General features: G+C 46.7%; 1 protein-coding gene across 1 annotated transcript in view; it reads right to left on the reverse strand.

Moving 5' to 3' along the window:
- The window catches only part of LOC142008342 (vasoactive intestinal polypeptide receptor 1-like), a 32252-nt gene extending 23121 nt beyond the window's left edge, over positions 1 to 9131 (reverse strand). Inside the window, exons 1-3 of the mRNA XM_074985522.1 lie at positions 9102 to 9131; positions 1959 to 2058; positions 622 to 729 (exon numbers count right to left, since the gene is read on the reverse strand). Coding sequence (XP_074841623.1) covers positions 622 to 729; positions 1959 to 2058; positions 9102 to 9131 — 238 coding nt within the window. The remainder of the gene's footprint in view (positions 1 to 621; positions 730 to 1958; positions 2059 to 9101) is intronic.
- Positions 9132 to 20567: the final 11436 nt, after the last annotated feature.

Genomic DNA, 20567 nt, shown 5'->3' on the forward strand with positions numbered 1-20567 from the left:
TTTGTGCATGCAGTTTCCATTACCGTTACAAGGAACATGCCCTTGGCAAAAATCACTGATTTTTCGCCATCTCCTTATCCATGACTGTGATCAGACCAGAATGGGTGAATGAACTATGGAGGCATAGCTGTCCAGGTGGAAGTATTTATGTACTGAAGGAGACTGCTTCCCCCTTCCCTGCAAAAACTGTGCATAAAGAATGTATGTAACCATGAGGCTGTGTTTAGACTGTGGTTGCTATTTTAGGATATAGGAGTATCCCAAAATAGCAACTCTGTGGCTTTTCCCTGCTCTCAAAATCACAGCACTATTTTGAGCACGGTATACCAGTTCTGCTATCCCTCGTCATGAAAGGGGTAACGGATTATTCAAAATAGGTGCTTATTCCAAACTTCGGTGCTGTTTGGACGGCACCATGTTCGAAATAAGATATCTCAAAATAATGCATGCAATTTGTGTAAATTATTTCAAGATACAACTGCAGTCTAAACATAGTCAGAAAGAGAATTCTTCCAGACACCAGTAGTCTTATGACCCAATGCATCAGTGTTGATGGTCTTAGCCATTATACAAATGTTTAAATTTCTGGGAACATTGATAATATGAACAAAATATTCTTACCATGTATGTTGGTGATTTCTTCAAAAAAAACTGGACAGGCAACTTTTACCACTTCTCCAAAAGCAGCTTTGGGCCAGCAACTCAGTCCATCCCAATCCACTGGGCATTCTGCAAAAAATAAAGAAAAGGATCAGAAGTCAAATTTATCTGGGATTAGTGACTGGTCCTTTGGGACTGGGAGACACTTGAATATTTTGTGATCTTTGGCGTATAGCAACCGTCTATCACTGAGGGCTTGCCTGTAGTAGGGGGAAGGTCCATCTATTCAGGGTCAACCTTCCAGAGTTCCATTTCATGCATCTGATAGAGACACACAAAATCAAACTACCTGGGGTCAACCCCTTTACTCCTCACTATCGCAAGAAGAAAGGCAGGAGAAACTATCCGTTCGACCTCCTTCTGTCTGAAAGACCAGGTAAGTAGATTACTTATAAGATGATTCTAGCTATGCAATTGCCGTAGCTAGAACTGCATATCTGTAATTGACTTACTTGCCTAGTAAAGACCATGCCTTAATGTAGCTTGCCTGGGTGGCAAGATAGACTGGAATGCAAAAGAGGACTGCCTGCGACTCCATGGTAAGATGGTTATCGTGTTTCGGGAGTTCACACTTGCTACTGGCGAAATCTAATTGTAGAATATAGAATCAGTTTGGATCTCTGCCCTACTTCTTGATAGCCTGCTCTACCTTTGGCATTCAGTCGTAAGCTGACCTGCCAACGGCAACTGAGTGCTACAGGGCAGTGTGGTCAACACGCACCCCACCCCACACACTCACCTGCCCCTCCACAAACTATGCTTATGCAAACACAATCCACCTGACATTTGGGTGCTGCTGCTGCTGCTGCTGCTACTACTGCACTGGCTACTGTCCAGCAAGCTGCTGCCTGAACTGCTGGTGTCCAGTCACTTGCTGGCTGTGCTGCTGGGCACACTCTTTTGGCATGGCCAGGGCTTGGGACTGGGACATTTCAGCTTAGACAAGAGATTTCTAAATGGGGATATGATAAGAGGTCTATAAGCTCATGACTGCTGTGGAAAAAGTCAGTCGAGAAGAGTTATTTACTCCATCCCTTAATACAAAAACTCGGGGTCACCAAATTAAATTACAAGTTGCATTTCCCTCATCCAGCACCTTTGGGACATGAGTGGTTCCGGATGAGGGGATTTGCCAGAGGAGGGGAGGTCAGGCCGTTGCCTGGAGGGGGGGCCTCCACTACTGCAGAGCTGCTCTGCAGGGCTGCTGGGCTCCTCTGCCATCTGGCAGGGGTCCCTAACATTCTGTTTGCAAACTAGCCACACCAGGGTTTGCAGAATAGGACCTATATTTCTCTTACCTTTTAAGCTGGGTAAAGTAGCTTTGTTTTTTTCCAAACACAGAGCCTCGTCTTTCACCACCTGCTGGAATATCTTGCATTCTGGGTGGATAGAAGCAGCCTGGGCAAGAGAAAGACAGAAAGGATGAGTTCAATTTAACAGGTTCCATTGTGAAGAACTCTCTCCTTTGATGCCATACTTATAAGTACACGTGGGTGCCCTTAAGGATCGGAAAGCAAATAAATAAATAACTAAATTAAAATTACCCTGTTAGTGCTTTGGGGAAATGACTGTCCCTCTGTTCTGTGTTTGTGTAACCCACACACCTATGTGTGGTTAACTGTCCCTTACGGTGGTACCTAGCCAACTTCACAGAGACGGAATAAGTGTCCTCTACAGCCTAACCTGCAAGGCAGCTGGCCTTTAGCTCAAGCTGTAGAGATTCCTGTACTAAGCTCATAAGGTCCCCCATTTGAGTCTGCCTGTGGGTAGTTATATTTGCATAGTGTCTAATGCAATGGGATCTCAATCCCAGGTTGGGCCAATGTAACACAAATGATGAATAATAGCAATTCCATCAAGGAGAAGTCATGGACTGAGGTGAGTGGGATCTGAGTGCATGCGTTTGTACACATGGGCAAAATGCTACTTATGCAGAAGACAAATGATGCTAAGGCTATGTCTACACTAGCACCCAACTTTTGAAAGGGAGATGCTAATGAGACACTTTGGGATATTCTAATGAGGTGCCACAATGAATATGCAGCACCTCATTAGCATAATGGCAGCCGCAGCACTTCAAAAGTGCCACTTTCAATCGCGCATGGCTCGTCTACACGGGGTCCTTTTCGAATTGACTCCACACACTTCGAAATCCCCTTATTCCTATTTGGCCTCATTAGCATATTCTGAAGTGTTTAATTAGCATCCCCCTTTTGAAGGGGGGGGACTAGTGTAGACATAGCCAAAGGGGTGTGACCCTGCATTTCTTGAGAACCTGCCCATTTCCACTAATGTCAGGGAGTGACTTATGGGCTACGTCTACACGTGCAGCCAACATCGAAATAGCTTATTTCGAATTTGCGACATCGAAATAGTCTATTTCGATGAATAACGTCTACACGTCCTCCAGGGCCGGCAACGTCGATGTTCAACTTCGACGTTGCTCAGCCCAACATCGAAATAGGCGCAGCGAGGGAACGTCTACATGTCAAAGTAGCACACATCGAAATAGGGATGCCAGGCACAGCTGCAGACAGGGTCACAGGGCGGACTCAACAGCAAGCCGCTCCCTTAAAGGGCCCCTCCCAGACACAGTTGCACTAAACAACACAAGATACACAGAGCTGACAACTGGTTGCAGACCCTGTGCCTGCAGCATAGATCCCCAGCTGCCACAGAAGCAGCCAGAAGCCCTGGGGTAAGGGCTACTGCCCACGGTGACCATAGAGCCCCGCAGGGGCTGGAGAGAGAGCATCTCTCAACCCCCCAGCTGATGGCCGCCATGGAGGACCCAGCAATTTCGACGTTGCGGGACGCGGATCGTCTACACGGTCCCTACTTCGACGTTGAACGTCGAAGTAGGGCGCTATTCCTATCTCCTCATGAGGTTAGCGACTTCGACGTCTCGCCGCCTAACGTCGAAGTTGGTGCCGCTACTTCGAAGTAGCGTGCACATGTAGACGCAGCTATGGAGTTGCATAATATAGTATAAAAATCTTCAAGTATTTGAAATGCAAAATGAGGGGTAGCCACAGGGGAAAAATGAGGGGTAGCCATAGGCTTAAACATTGGATGTTCACCTGCTAAGCTTAAGTAGGTGACATCATAGTTAAGAACAGTTCAACAAAGTGGTTTTCTTGGTCATGACGCTATCAGATGGCCTGTAGTAGGGCAATATCAAGTTCACAATCATTAATGGATTTTTATCCACACAACACTCCAAGATTAGGGACACCACCTTTTGAAAAGAATACCTGCAAGGAATCATGATGAACAGTGACAGAGAGATACCCGAGTTAGTCTGTATTCTATCAAAACAAAAAAGCAGTCCAGGAGCACTTTAAAGACTAACAAAATAATTTGTTGGGTGATGAGCTTTCGTGGGACAGACCCACTTCTTCAGATCATAGCCATACCAGAACACACTCAATACATAAAGCACAGAGGTCCAAAATTTTGCATAATGGCAGCATAACTGCTGGCGTCCAGTCACTTGCTGGCTGTGCATACTCTTTTTGCCCATTTTGGCCCATTTTGGCCCTCTGTGCTTTATATATTGAGTCTGTTCTGGTATGGCTATGATCTGAAGAAGTGGGTCTGAACCACAAAAGCTCATCACCCAACAAATTATTTTGTTCGTCTTTAAAGTGCTCCTTGACTGCTTTTTTGTTTTGCAAGGAGCCATGTTCCCCTCTGTAGGTCTGTCCCCACCTGCAGAGCAGGGTTCAGGACTCCCCAGGCAGCTATTACTACTCTCTGCGGCAATTACAGGCCTGGCCAACATGGGAACAAATTCAGCGATTCTTGCCGGTGCCTCCTGGCTGGCTGGGGGGTGGAGCTTCAGCAGAGAGGAAGAGCAGAGGGTGGGGCCTTGTAGCAAGGCAGAGCCTAATGCCCACCTCAGCCCCCCAACTGGAAAGAGGCAGGCATTGCCCCAGGCCTTGGGCAGGAATAGAGTAGCGCTGTAGGGAATCTGGAATAAATGCTGTCTCAGTGTCTTTCATCCCAGGACCTGATCTCTACATTTTAGGATTGTTCTACCCAGTTCAGGCTGGGTGGTCCCCTTATCTGAGGTGCTCCCACCAGTTCACAGGAAGGGACATAAGGCATAAAATAGACTTAGGCTACGTCTACAAGAGCCCAGAAGATCAATCCACTCATGGTTGATCTTCCAAGGTTCAACTTAGCCTGTCCAGTAGGTGCTTCCACAGGCTCCAATCTGAGATAGGCTGTATTGTGTGTGGACATTATTTTGGAATAGGTTTTGCTGATTTTGGGGCTTCCCTATAGTGTAGATGTGCTATTCCAAAATAGCTTATTTTGGAATAAAAACTCCTGAATTAGCTATTCCAGAATAACTCTATAGTACAGAGAAAAGGACAAGACTTCATCTTTAAATGTGGGGCTTTAAAAAACTAAGGCTGCATCTAGATTGCCAAGAACTGTTGGCAAATTGCGCAATACACTTGTGTATCTTTTGCTCATGCTTCTGTCAGGAGAGACTTTTCCAACATTTGGCCCATCCACATGGGGTGAAATGTTGGGAAAAACCCCTCTGTCGAGACATCCCTTCTTCCTTGTGGAATGAAGTGTACAGGGGTGTTGACAGAACACTCCTGACTGGTAGATCTCTTCCAAGAGAACTGCAGTCTGGGGCTACATGTACACTAGCACAAATCTTTCATATGGCCACACAAATGGCCATTTCGAAGATTACTAATGAGGTGCTGAAATGCATATTCAGTGCCTCATTAGCATGCTGCCGGCCACAGCTGTTCAAAATTGCTGTGTTTCGCGGCCGCGCAGCTCATCCAAACGGGGGTCCTTTTCGAAAGGACCCAGGGAACTTCAAAGTCCCCTATCAGCAGATAGCAATAGGGATTTTGAAGTTCCCAGGGCCCTTTAGAAAAGGACCCCCATCTCGATGAGCCGCGCAACAGCAAAACACGGCAATTTCAAAGACCCACGGCCAGCAGCATGCTAACGAGGCGCTGAATACGCATTTCAGCACCTCATTAGTAATTTTCAAAATGGTCATTTGTATGGCCATTTCGAAAATTTATGCTAGTGTAGTCATGGCCTGGATGCCATAGAAGTTTTGTTGACAGATGCCTGTAGTTTAGACATAGCCTGTGTCCCCTTTAGATGTGTGGCATCTGAGAATTGACTCAGATGCCCTGTTAGAATAGATAGTGAATTAGAGAGGTAACGTGAAAAGAAAATGAAGACATGCTGTAAGCAGTGGTTAATTTTCACCCATTATACATGGACAGTGAGTAACTTTAAATATTTTTTAGAAAAGCATGATCAGCTCCTAAAATAGCATCTTTTGTTATTGTACATTAGGAACACACTGCTGAATTGCTATCATTCAGAATTCAACACAATGCTTCTTTGCATTTTTACATTTTCAACTAAAATTGCATTTTGCACTGTGCTGGCATAACAAACACATTTAAAAGAAGTAATGAAATGGTTATTATGAAAACTGACAGTAGTTTGCATTTAAAAAATATTCATTCAATTGTTTGACTGGGAACATGCTGTTTTTTCAGCTCCTAATGTGGTTATAACTGGTATTTGATAATGGGAAACTGTTCATAGTTGGGATATTTTTATGCTGGGTATTCAAGTCATACAATCCTAGATTCCTAGACCTGGAAGAGACCTCAGGAGGTCACTGAGTCCAGCCTGCTGGCCAAAGCAGGACCAATCCCAACAAAATCATCCCAAACAAGACACAAAAATCAAAGGGATGGAGATTTCACAACCTCTCTAGGTAACGTGTTCCAGTGCTTCACACTCTCCTAGTGAAACAGTTTTTCCTAATATCCAACCAAGATCTCCCCCACTGTAGCTTGAGACCATTGTTCCTTGATCTGCCATGTGTCACTACTGAGAACAGCCTCTCTCCATCCCTTCTCTTAAGGAAGTTGAAAGCTGCTCTCAAATTGCCTCTCCCTCTCATCTTCTGCAAACTACATAAACTCAAAACCCTCAGCCTCTCCTCGTAGGTCATGTGCTCCACCCCCATAATCATGTTGACTACTCTCCGCTGGACCTGCTCCAATGCATCCACATATTTTCTATACTGGGGCCCCAGAACTGGATCTAATACTCCAGATGTGACCTCACCTATGGCGAATAAAGGGGAATAATAACTTCTCTAGATCTCCTGGAAATGCTCCTCCTAATGCACCTCAATAAGCCATTAGCCTTCTCGGCTGTGATGACACACTGTTGTCTCATACCCAGCCTCTCATCCACTATAATCCCCAGGTCCTTTCCTGCTGTGCTGCTACTTAGACAGTTGGTCCCCAGCCTGTAACAAGGCACTTGTCCTTTTTGAACTGCATCAGATTTCTTTTGGCCCAATTCCCCAACCTGTCTACATCACTCTGGACCCTATCCCTACCCTCTAATTTATCTACCTGTCCCCCAGGTCATACTTGCAATGCAATTCATTTTGTATAGAGCACCCTCTGGAATGAAACCATTTGGCAGCTGACGTCATCATTATATAGGCTGTCTTCTGCCCCCCTTACACCGACTAGAACCTCATTCTGAAATGGTCCCACTGGAAGCACACAGGACTACTTGTAGAATATAGCACCATTTAACATGAGAGTGAATCACGTCCTGTAATAGCCATATGAAACCATAAGCTTGTGTGTATATTAAAAGAAACAGTTTCCGTACTGATGTGGAGGCCATGAGCACAAAAAGGACCAAATTGTATTGTTCCACCAGGATGTAAGTGGAGTTCTGTGCTTCATGCAAAACAAATTGGAAGTAAGGGAATTTCAACGTTGGGCACATATTTCGAAGCGCCCACAGATAGACAGCCTGCCAGCACTTTGAAGTTAACAGTTTCTAAATTTGAGCAGCTGCCATTATGCTAATGAGGCACTGCATATGCATGGTAGCGCCTCATTGATATTCCCTGGTCCATGTCATTTCCATGCCCCCTTTGAAGAAGGGGGCTAGTGTAGACACGGACCATGTGTGCCACTCTGATACCAGGTGGGGTTCAACCTATGACCTTTGGGGCAAACACCATGCGTATCTACAGGCTGAGCTAAAAAGCCAGCTGCTTCTCTGCTAAGGCCATTGAACAGTTTTCACTCTCCCTTGTCGGTGATCCCAGTGCCTTTGGCTATACCCCATGAGCGTTCTACTTGTGTGCATTGGTTTCCCTCATCTCCCGCAGGTGAAAATCCATGGCCAGACAGTATCTTCCCTGGACTACAGAAAAAAGGAGAGTGGCTTTAACTACCCATCCTTGATGGAACAAAATGGGCCAGCATTCTTAGACTCTGTGAAAGGCAGATCCCTACGCCATGTGGGTCGAGGGGGCTGATAACTGACCAGGAGAGAATTTGCCTGAGTCTAGGTTTACAATGTGTTGAATTTCAGACCCTAGAAAGCATATTTGAGTTTATTTCTTTTGCAACAATTGTCTGTTTCTATCATCGCTTCAGTTGCTGTTCTTTATTATTAGGCAATTCTTATTTTATGATAACCTCCTCTTCAGTGCTGGATATTAAAGCGACATGCAGGTCTTCAGCTGAGCTAAGAGACTGGGGTGTATTTTGTCTCTTTGAAAACAGCAGACTTGGTTAATTTTTGTCAGTGATGAGTGAGCTGGACCAGTCACTACAGAAAGATGCCTCTGAGTAACTTGTGAAGACTGACTGTTACTTGCAAGGCAAGGTTTAGCTTGGAAGAGCCTGATATAGTTTCCTGGTAAGGTATACAGGGGATGTGGCAGGGCACTGACAGTTTAAGTTCCAGCACAGCTGTCTGTTGCCGAAGCACAGAGGTCACATGGGGGCTTATGGTTCTGGTTCTCTAAGGAGACTATTACAAGAGCATCATGGGAGAGATATTTAGGCTGGTGAGTGCAGCTGACACACTGGAAGAATGGAGCCAAATGCAGCGGAACTTCAGTTGTCTCTCTGCTGGATGGCCTTTAATTCCATACCGAGCTGATATGAAACACTGAAACTCAGGAACACTGACACACTCAATTTTCATCAAAAAGGGGAAAAGGAGGTGCTTTTCGTTTTAACTTACATTTTTGGCTTTTGGCCAAAAATTTTTGGCTGTTGGAGTTTGGCTGAAAACTTTCTGGTTTTGGGGTATTTTTCCCCCCTCAGTAAAAAGAAAGATTTCCATGGAAAGGAGGCACTTTTTACAATAAATAAAACAAATAAAGGACTTAACATCCCCATTTCTACTGAAAACCTGTTTTCGTGGAAAATATTCACATTAATGCCCCTTCTCTTGCAAAAAGAACCCCCCAAAACAAAAAAAAAAACCAAAAACAAAACAAAAGAAACTCTAGGGATTTGTTAATAGCTGCACATTTCATGTCAAAGAAAGCCCCTCCAAAACAGTATAGTCCTAGCACCATACTGGACTTGTTCACATACTCTTACCAGGAAGAATGTCACCTTGTGCTTCACCATCCCTATTTGTTTCTGTGTCTAGAATCTCTTTTTGGAGTCTCCTGTCCATCTGTTGACTAAGATCAATCATGCTAAGATTGAAAACAACTAGAACATCAAAATTGTAACAAGGGGTTTCTTGTTGTAAAGCTACCATTTTGGAAATAAACTGGTAAATGTCACCTTTTGTTAAGATGTCTCATGGCCTTGTGCACAGATCACAACTTGACTTTGTGCACAGACCACAACTTGACCTAAACCTTTGTACTCTGAGTGGAGCACAGGTCATCTACAAGTCTCCTCCACTTCACTCTGTCTCTGGACAAAACTTCTTGGTGACCCCAGGAGTACCCCTGTTGTTGACTTTCTGTCTCAATACATATTCTTCATGTTGTCTGAGGTCTTCCTCTTTTGTGTTTTTCTTGCAGGTTCCATTTGAGAGCTTGATGGACTTTGATAGATGATGGTTTTCTAAGACTGTGGCCTAGCCATCCCCACTGTCTTCTCTTGATTTGAAAGTCAAGGGGTTCTTGTCCTGCTTTGTTCCAAAGCTCCTTGTTTGTGACCAAGTCTTGCCATTTGAAGTGAAGGATGAACCTCAGAGACCTGTTTATGAATGTCTATTGATTGTGATTTGAAGACATTTTAGTACACCAAGTCTCTCTTCTATACAGGAGCACATTCTTCACATCTGTGTTGAAGAGCCACAATTTTTCACATGTAAATTATCATCACGTACTCATCAGAACTTGCAAATCAGCATTAGTCCAAGAGCAGCCTTATCTAAGTCCTGTCTAGCAAGAAACAAAAATGTTTGCTACTGAGTGCGTAATCTCAATGAAAGCAAACATGGTTATAAAAGAAGGGGGAATACTCTCCGTGAGAAATTGTTGATCAGCGATGATGTTAAACTAGTTGGCTTTCCTCAGGCTTTCAAAAAAAAGAAAAGAAATGAAAGAAAAGGCAAATTATTTTACAGTCAAAGAAAACCCTCCTGGGAGAGAACACTGTCTACTGTTACTGACTGTCTCCCACTTGTTCTTTACACAATACTTGGTTATTCATCTTAAATGATGAACGGTAACAATTTAGGGTTGAGAACTACAAGCTGCCACATGTCCTCAATACATATTGGTCTCAATCCATCCAAGGTAATTACCTGATCCCCGCAGTCATCGTTTCTGAAACCTCAGAAGCTTATGTTAACTATAGACATAGCTTCTATACTCTCGTGTCGACCTTACCCCACATGACAGTGTGGAGTAAAAGAGTTGACTACAGACCCCAGAGAGATTGACTTTGCCATGTCTTTACCAGGGTCGATCTTCCACATAGTATAGACAAGCACTTAGCTAGAGCCCTGCAGAAGTAGGAGCCATCCTGGTGTCATATTCTTACCATCAAAAAGCTTGGAGCAAAGCAAGCTGCTGCATCGTGCAAGTAGGGAAGGAGGTGATACTCTATTTTGCTCTGTCAAATGTCAGCTTGTCAGAATCAGAAGAATAAAACCACAAGCCACACCACCTTGGGCTGGGATCCTTTCAGGTCTCATTAACTGAGTAATGTCAAGAATGACAAATGTTTGGATGGGAGACTTCCAAGAAAAACCTATCTACTTCAGGAGACATTACTGGCTTGAAGTTGCCAACTGTGCCTTTCAGCCCAGCTCAACAAAATGCCCCTATGATAAAAGGCTTCTATGATGCAAAAAAAAAAGCAGTCATTAAATCAGTGCTGGACAACTTGCAGCCTGTAGGCCATATGCAGACTTTGGGGTTCCCTGTGTGGCCCAAGGGATATTTTGTTTACTGTTACCCACATGCAGGGTTGTCAGATTCTACTGGTTTCTGCCCATGTAGAATTACTAAGGTGATATGCATGTAAAGAAAGGGCATGTGAAATGGTGTGTGCATACAACATTGACTGTGAGAAGCATGTGCTCTCTCTGCATCCAGTCAAAGCCCTGCTACGGTTCAAGGGGCACACCACACAAATCTAGGTGTGCCAGTGCAGTTGGCAAAACTACCCTCTCCCAGAAGACTCTCTTGGTTAGGACCATCTTGCAGCTCACTGAGATGAAAGGGGGACACTCAGGCAGTTCACTCAATAACCTAGGATGCTCACATAATAGAGATCCTAACAACATGTGGCCATTAAAAACCTCTTGGCACATTTAGAGTAAGCAGGAATGCGATCTCCAGCTGGGAAACATTCTTTCTATCCCCAGAAAGTCAAGCTCCTGTCCAATGCCTCAAACTGGGGCCATGACTTCACAGTCAGCTTGGACCAATGTTACGCAAAGTGTTACCCAAGTCTGGTTGGATATTAGTCACAATTAAAAAGAGAGTCAAGTTCATCAGGCAAATTCACAGGCTGTAAGATCAGAAGGACCCAATAGGATGATCTAGCCTGACCTCCCACTGGACAAAGACCAGAAAATTTCATCCAATAGTTTCTGTATCAGTCCCCAACATTGCTTAGTCTGAGAAGTTCTCACAGTTCTCCCACTGCCTGCTCAGGTCCAGCATTCTGGGACAGCCTTTCTGTATTTCTTCAACCTCTATCTCAGCTCTAACATCAAACTTCCCATTATTTCCTGGCCTGTTCTGGATCCCTCCACATCCCCGGTGTGACTCTGGTAATTGAGAATTTGCATTCCCTTAGTACCACCATCAATTTCTTTAAAACATGCCTGTAATTTACACCATACATTGAGCACACTGCTTTTGGATATTTTAGTCCCATAATACGTTTTGGGTCTTAAGAAAAACTCAGCAAAGACCTTTCACACTAAAAGCTGTATTATACTGAATGTTAGCTTTTCACCCCAAGTTTCTCTAGCTGCTGTTCAGAGTGTTACGAGCACTGAATTGAGAAGCCCTGGTGTGACCGTTCTTCACCAAGCTCTTTGTCACATCTTCTCCAGTAAGTAGGACATTGTTTATCAACTCACCTTGACTTGCCATAAAGCACAGTCTTTCCCCACACACCTTACCTACTCCAACTCTGCAAGGCCCTGAGTGCTATCTGTTCAGCCGGCGGCCTGATCCATAGACTGCTGAGGCCAATGGGGACATTTCTGTTGACTTTAGTGGGTTATGAATCAAAGCTGCAAGTGCCCTGGACTCACACTGATTTCATCTCAGCACCTTGCAGGATTGGGCCTGTAGTCACTGCATCTCTGAGGTCTTCAGCACACTGTACTCTCAGAGTAAATTGGGGGAGACTGTGAGATGCTACAGCAATTGTAACATGATTCTGTCCCAGGAAACCAGCCAGATTCGTTGTCCTTTTATATCAGGAGCTTCCATGGTACTTTTATGCATTGGGTAACGTCCAGTGTGTACCTATATCTGTTTGTAGTACCCAGAGGCATGGAGACCTTGTACTAGGGTGAGTGAAGTCTCTGCTCTCCAGTCTCAGCTCACAGCCAGCTGGCCTTTAGGCCCTACAATTGTAGGGTCAATCCCTGGTGCTGGTAGCCTGGGTCTGTCAGTGTTACATGTTACAAGAATATTCTCAGTGCCAGAAGGAAGCCGTCCTGGGGCAGTCTTCCTATCATAATGCTGGCCATGCCATGAAAACAACTTCTCACCTCTGCTGCCATCTGGAGGTCTGCGTGGTAGGATCTGAAGTTGAGCCCTGTCACCAGATCGTCATCCTCTGCACATACAGACCACAGGGGTGCAACTTCCCCACCAGTTTACAGCCTCCTTGTTGTGGCTTGTGACTCAGTCCTTTGTAAAAGTTCAACACACCCTCCCCCATTCTCAGAGTAGTAGACCTAAAGACGCAGGGAGTCCCCAAAAAGACACAGAATAAATCTTTGACTTTGCTGGAATGAGTTCTCAGCCCCTCTGATGTTATTCATCCCTTTGTTCAGACCCCAGCCTTCCCCTCAAGTGGAGCATTTCCTGCCTTGGTCTGGTTTAACCACCATTGGCTGGTCCCTGGTAAATCTGGAGTCCAGTGTGAAGCCACTCTTGGGAGGTTCTGACTGGCCTCAGTACTGCTCACAACAAAGCCTGCATTTAATTGGGGAATTAGTGCACATGGTAGAGTTCGTCCTTAGCATGTGAGAAATAATGAGATTGATCCCTGTATTCCACAATTTCTCCACAAAAGGCCAGTGGCCTCATAGCTAAGGTATCAGCCTGTAGGGCTGAGAATTGTGGGTTCAAGCCCTGTCCGGGTTGTACTAACTACCATTATTAAAAGGTATAACCTAGATGGTGCTTGTTCCTGCCCTGAAGGCAGCCAGCTGGACTCAGTGACTTCTCAAGGTACCTTCCTGTTCTAGGATTCTGTGTAAACTCAAATCAAGCCAGCTTCTCTTTCCAAGCACAAGCAGCTAACTTGCTCTCCTTCCCAAGCCACCACAACTCAGCCAATCTCTCACCTCTTTCATATGAGTTACACTCAGTACAAGTGTGACAGGCAAGTATGAAAATGAACTGTGATGACCTTAAACCCTTTCTGGCCCATATGAGGTTTACTTACCCCATCAAAGAGCCTATGTTGTGCTTTAGGTCTGTTTAAAGAAGCTAACAAAAATATATCTTGCTCTCCCCGCGGCACTGGTGTGGAGCCATTCTCATAAACATAGACTAGACAGTCTGGGCTAAATGGAGTCGCACACGTATAAGTGACGCTGATGGTATTTGCTTAGTACGATATTTGCTGCATGAGTCAGGAATCTGCGCTACTCCAGAATGGTACTATAAGAAGTTATGTTCAAACTTGCAGCCACTTTGCCTTCTGAACTATTGGATCCTTTTCCCAGCTTGGTTTGGAAATTCCCAAGGGCAGCCCATTCTGATGGCAAAACTATGAAAGTTAACTGCATACTTCTAAAGCAGCAGAAGGGTTCCATCCAGCAGATTTGGTTCTAAAAATGGATACAGATAAAAAGTGGCTCTCTCTTATCCAGACCATTCTGCCTACTGGTTCTGATTAGCAGTAAGCAACACACTCACAGCCTTTCTTTTAAAAGTACCCTTTACTGACTATCTTTTAGGTTACCCCCTTGTCACTTGCTAGCTCATACGTAGCCCTGATCCAGAAGGCTCACTATGTAACCCCATGTGCCCAGTCATTCTCTCCAGTCTGTTAATTAGATTATTTCAGGACTCTTTTCTGAGTGAACATGACAGGCTAGGGGGCATTTTCCATGTGTCTTTCCTCTCTCTGGAGTTGATTACCTATGGAGTAAGACAAGCTAATTCACTGTCTGCCTTACAGACTTCACCTAAGCAATAACTTTTTCGAGATTGTTTTTAAAAGGTTGGAATGAATCTTGAATGTGTGTCAATTGTATCTGATTATATCTAGTCATCTGCCTGTGTCTAAACTGCATAGATTGATGCATATAGGTATATAGATATAGATATAGATATAGATATGTGACTATACATATGCATAAACATTGTAGATATGGACATATGGATGTCCTTTGTATGTAAATATATACAACACATCAGTGTTTCCTCTATGTAGCTCACTTGTGTGTCCGCTCAGAAGCAACTCAAATGCTGCTCAGCTGATAATCAGAGCGCCCACAGCTAGGTGTTTTGTTTCTAGTGGTGGTGCACATTTGCACATGCCTTGGTGCACATAAACATTATTCTGCACATGGATGGAAAAGATCAGAGAGAACATTGTGACACACCTTTTCTACCTATAACATGGCGGGAGAAAGGAAAATGAAATGTAATGACTTGAATTGATGCCAAAGTAGAGCAAACACTTAATAACCATTGATGCTTTAATAAAGGAATCATTAGCATTCCAAAATACACGCTATCTCTCCCTGCCCAATTTCCCCACTCAGTATGTAACTGTCTAACACTTGCTTCTATTAAAGGCTTTATCCAGTACTTACCGCATCCCCACAGTTCTCTGTAGAGGGGGATTTAAGGTGCCCAAGGAATGGAGGGTGCAACAGTTATGAATGTCCTACCAGACTTAGTCAGTAGAAGCCGTGTGTCTCTTTTTCCAGGTAATGATTCATTAAGACATTCTTATGCCTCAGTAGCAACCTCTCTTTGTTTACAATAATTATATTCCTTCCACTGATTCAAAGAGAGAACTTTTTTATCCGCAAATGTGCTTTTTGGCGAAAGAGCCAAGTATTGTCCTGCAGCTGGGGCATTCATCTGGTCTGTGACTTTGTGCAAGTCAAATAACTTATTTCTGTAACTTTCCCCTCTTGTTCCTTAGGTCAGACAGTGCCTCTTGCTATGCATTTGTACAGTCTCCCCATGGGCTCCACCCATGGCCACCCCTGGCTGCTTTCCTCCCCCACCCACCTCTTGTGGTCCAGGACACCAGAGCCCCACACTCTCTACTGCTTCCTGCCCCAGCACTTTCAGAGGAGCCGTGAATCACCTGATTCACCCTCTGTCCACTCTCCTCCCGCTCCCTTCTAGGGCTGGAACATCATGAATCAGCTGTCTGTGGCATTCCAGTTCTGCAGGGGAGGGAGATGACAGGAAAGGAGTGGGGATAGGATGATGGGAGTGCAAACCAGACGATTTGCCTGTTCCAAAAGTGCTGGGAGGAGCAGGTAAATGCAGGGCTCTGGTTCTCCAGTGTGAGAGAGAGGGAATCCAGATGGGGACTGCAAGGCCACAAGTGGGAACGCCACTCATGTGGTGGTTGGCGGTTGCCCATCCCTGGTCTCGATACTACTGCACATGTGCAAAGAATACCATTAAGATTGTTTCTGGCCCAGCTTTGCTAGGGTGATAAGCACCTCCTGCAAAGTACTCAACTCTTACTGAGGTTGATGGGTAGTGCAGGTAATCATTGTCACCTAGGAAGTCCTCAACATCTTGCATGCCTGGACCTCTTATTTATTGTCACATATGGACAAATATTTGTTCTGAAGACCCTTGTGGGAATTATTCTTCCACTCCAACCTGATCTTCTGGCAGAGGAAGGAAAGATTTGTTTTCTCTAAACACCTCCTGGATTTGGGGTTGTCCTGCACTTCCTGTTTCGACTCCAAAGTTTCTCCTCAAACAATAAACAATGACTGAATCTTGGCTCACTGACTCTCCTCGCAGATGTGTCAGAGGCTCAGGTCTGAGTGACAAACTGATTTCAAAGGCTATGCCATATCTACAAGCTATCAAGGAGGAATTTCTGTCCTGTCTCATCCCCTGTGACAAGTGTGCTATGGCTGGCTCAGTCTGGTACAATATTTTGAAAAGATAAGTACTGGCACTGCACAGATGTGTATAACACATTCCTCCCAGCCATGACTGACAGGAGACAATGAGAAGTCCTGTGGCACCTTATGGACTAACTGATATTTTGGAGCATAAGCTTTCATGGGCAAAGACCCGCTTCATCAGATGCCATCTGAAAAAGCGGGTCTTTGTGCATGAAAGCTTATGCTGCAAAATATCAGTTAGTTTATAAGGTGCCATGGGATTTCCCATTGTTTTTGCAGATACAGACTAACACAGCTACCCCTCTGATACTTGACAGGAGACAGAAATTTCTAATGGCACCAGGGCGGAATCGAGGCCTGTAACAGAGGGTATAAACAGAGATTCAGATTCAGAAGTCACTGCGCACAGGTGCTGCGGTTCATGGAATGGGCCCATAGAAAGTGAAGCCAACACCACCCTGAGCATAGACATAGGATGGTACAACATGGTGCTTGAGATCCCTAAGGTTTTCAACCAAACAGCATCAGTGCTTGACAGAATTCCATGTGTCCTGCTCCTCCTATGGAAACACAGTGTCTACCCTATTCTGCTTCCAATGGGGTCCCATGGGAAGTGGATGCTCTGCATATTTCTGGGCTATTTTATTCCTGATTGGAGAATATGCAGCTAATGAAAGTCTTAAATCACATCTCTGCCCCCCCCCCTGCAGAAGTGGACTCCTGGATCGCTCAAACTCAGCGTTCCTTAACCATTCGGAAACCACAGACGTCCAAACAATAATATTTTTATGCAGAACACCTAAGAAAATTTTCTTCCAAAAAATTATTGGCAAACCAAAACCAAAAACCAAACAGCAACATGTACAGTGAAACCAAAATGAAGTAATATAACCAGGTATCATAGCAATGAAGAAGTAACACTGTGAGAAGATTTAATAACAGAAAATATAGACCATGGGAGGACTTCGCGCTTATCTAGTTTGCAGAAGAGAAGAGTGAGGGGCGATTTGATAACAGCCTTCAATTCCCTGAAGGGGCAGGCTCTAAAGTGAATGGAGAAAGGCTGTTCTCAGTAGTGACGGATGGCAGAACAGGGAGCAATGGTCTCAAGATACAGTGGGGAAGGCCAAGAGTGGCTATTAAGAAAAACCACCAGGAGGGTGGTGAAGCACTGAAATGTGTTACCGAGAGAGGTGGTGGAATCTCCACCCCGGAGGTTAAGTCCCGACTTGACAATGTCCTGGGTGGGATGATTTAGTTGGGATTGATCCTGCTTCAGGCAGGGGCTGGACTCGATGACCTCCTAGGGTCCCTTCCAACCCTGGGATTCTCTGGTCAGCGCACTTCTCCAAACGCTCAGGGCAGGTGGGCCATGTGGTCTCGGGAACACAGTTAAGAGCCCCGGCTCTAACTTGTACAACCCCTTCCGCCTTTGGCCGCGGAACCGCCCAGCTCTGCGGCCCTCTCCGGCTGTTCCAAGGCGCACGGCGGGCTAGGGGGTTTATCACCCGCCCTTCCCCTGGACCACAGTCACGGCCCCGCGCGCGGAGGGGAGGCAGCGGGGAAGAGGGAAGGGAGGGCCCCCTCCGGACGTGGGCACGCGTGGGAGAAAGTCAGAGGCAGGGACCGAGCGCCAGTCCCCACGTGAGCGCAGCTGCAAGCGAGGGCTGCAGGAGCCATCCAGACGGGGGCGCCCCCGGCTCTGCGAGCAGCCGCCCCGCCACACAACCGCGCCAGGCTGCTCCCTCCCTCCCTGCCCCGCGCAGCGCGCACGGACTCACCAGCGGCAGGATCAGCCACCAGAAAGGGACCATCCCCAGCCGCGGCTGGCGCGTCTTCTGACTCCGGCTGCCGGAGCGGGACTCAGCCCGTCCGTCCCCCCCTCGCAAGTCCCGCCCCTGCCTCCTCCGGATCACGCTGCAGGTCCCACCCCAAGGGGGGCGTCCGCAGCAGCCCTGCGCCAGGCGCCTCCTGCCACCCCCAGCGCCCCAGCCAGCCGCGCCTCACCCAGGAGCTTGGGGAGCGCTGGGTCCTGCCCAGGTTCCCCCACTCCCCCCATCCCGCTCTCAAAAGCCAACGAGGCGCTCCTGCAGTCCCACACTCAGCCTGCCCCAGAGCCTTGGGCCAGACCCCCAGGCTCCTGCCCGCTCCCTGTCCTGGGGGCCTCTGGGCTGGGATGTTTGGGGCCCCCATCGGGCGGGGGCGGGCAGGATCCGGCTGCCAAACCCCAGCTGAGGGGCCAAGAGGATGTGGAGCTGTTGGGGGCAGGAAGCGCCTGCAGGTGCCGCTGAACTTGTTCCTGTTTTGGCAGTGAAATGTGGGAGCTGGGGGCAGGGAGGGAGGGTGCCCAGGGCTGCATCCGACCCGGGTCGCTTCGGGGACACGATGGTCACAAGCTGCCTCCGTGCTGGGACTGGGAGCCACCTTCTCTCCTTAGCCCGGGACTTGGAGGAGAAGGGGGCAGGTGGCAGAATGGGGGTTCACTGGTGAGGTTCTGCCGGGCCGTGATGGGATCTGGAGTCTCCAGAACCGAACACGGTGCCAGAGAGTCTCCTGGGATGGGCAGTGTAGGCACTTGGGTACAAAACATGGCAGGATCCTAATAGACCCATTTTAACCCAAGCCCCAGGAATCTCTACCTACCCCTCCACCCTTCCTTGGCTAACTCCACCAGAGTCTGCCTGTCCCTCAGAGCTCCGTGAGTCCACAAATTCCTGCCTCCAGTTCATTTTCCTGGGTCCTACCTCTCTCAATACCTGCCTGAATCCCAATCTCCCCCAGAGAAACTCATCTGAGGCCAACTTCTCCTCTCCCCACAACACTGCAGGCTCTTCTTCCCCTGAAACCTCCACCTCCCCAGCAGGATCCCTGAGGACTGCCCAGGATCCTGCCAGCCTCACCCTTCGTAAGAACCCCCTCCACACCACACACAAGCCTTCAGGGGAACTGCAGGAGACATGTCATGGGGTGTAGGGGTCACCAGGCCCAGAATCTGTCCACGGCAGATGTGAATCTCATTCAGCAGGGAGAACAGAAGGTTTATTAGGCACCAGGGACACAGCATAGAACAGACTTGTCAGCAGAGAAAATCAGAAGTAGTCAGTACAGTCCATCTGGGGAGAGGAGGCCCAGAGGGGGGTTTCCCAAGCCAGGCCCAGTCCCTCCTTTCTCCCTCTCCAGCCAGACTAGACTGCCCCACTCCAATGCCCAGTTCCCATTCAAATCAGCCAGGTTTCACCTCCCTCCTTTGTCCTGTTTCCCTGGGCAAAAAGGTGTCACCTGGTTGCCTAGGTTACAAGGAGCCTTCAGGGCCATTGCCTATGTGTGAGAAGTCATCACACCGAAACTCCCCTCCCCACTTGCACTGAGGCTGGGCCTAGGGAAACTGAGGCATTCACCTGGTGTTACTACAGAACAGTAGGAAACACATGCAGCCTAACTAGGGGAATACAATGCCACTTTGCCACAGGGCAGCAAAACACGTGAGTGCACTCAGCCACACTCTGCTACACTGCTGGGGGCCCTTTAAGATAACATGGACTGCTGTGCTAATTTACATGTCATCAATCATTCATCCTCATCCACAGTGTTTTGGGCTAGTGCAGTATTCACGACCATGGGAAACACATGCAGCCCAATCAGGGGGGCAAACTCCTCACACACCCCACTTTGTCACACTCTTCAAGTTTTAAGCCTGATTTCCAAAGTCCCCTGCTACTCCTGCCACAATGACTGTGACAATGTGTGTCTCTCCCAAATGTACAGCCAGCCAGGAGGTGCTGGCCCCTGCTGCAGAAGAAATTGCTAAGGATCCACCAGGTTTCCCTTGTGCTGGACACTGTGAAAACATGGAGTAAGAGACAGCCCTCTCCTGGAAAGTGAACTCATCTCAGCTGGGACCACCAATGAGCCATTTGATGGGAACGATTTCCAATCCCTTTTGGGCTGGGCAGGAGAGAATGTTGTGAATTATGCAAGAAAGGCTCTCCAGCTAATTAGCAATGTCTCCAGGCAGAGGTGAGCAAATTTTTTATGTGGGGGCCCCACTTTTCATCCCTGCAACTAGCAGCCCCCGCCCCCACCCCCAACCTGTCTAATGTCATCCAAATGGATGGAAATTTTGATTAAGTTCATATGAAGGAAAAAGAAAAAAACTGTCATCATGTTTAAAAAAATAAATGTTAGACCAGAGGTCATCAACCTTTCTGAGGCAGAGTACTGATATTTGACCTGTATGTACAGTCCAAGTGCTGGTGATACTTTTCAAGTCACTAATAGCC

Source organism: Carettochelys insculpta, chromosome 2 (assembly GCF_033958435.1).
Source record: "Carettochelys insculpta isolate YL-2023 chromosome 2, ASM3395843v1, whole genome shotgun sequence".
Classification (NCBI taxonomy): domain Eukaryota; kingdom Metazoa; phylum Chordata; order Testudines; family Carettochelyidae; genus Carettochelys; species Carettochelys insculpta.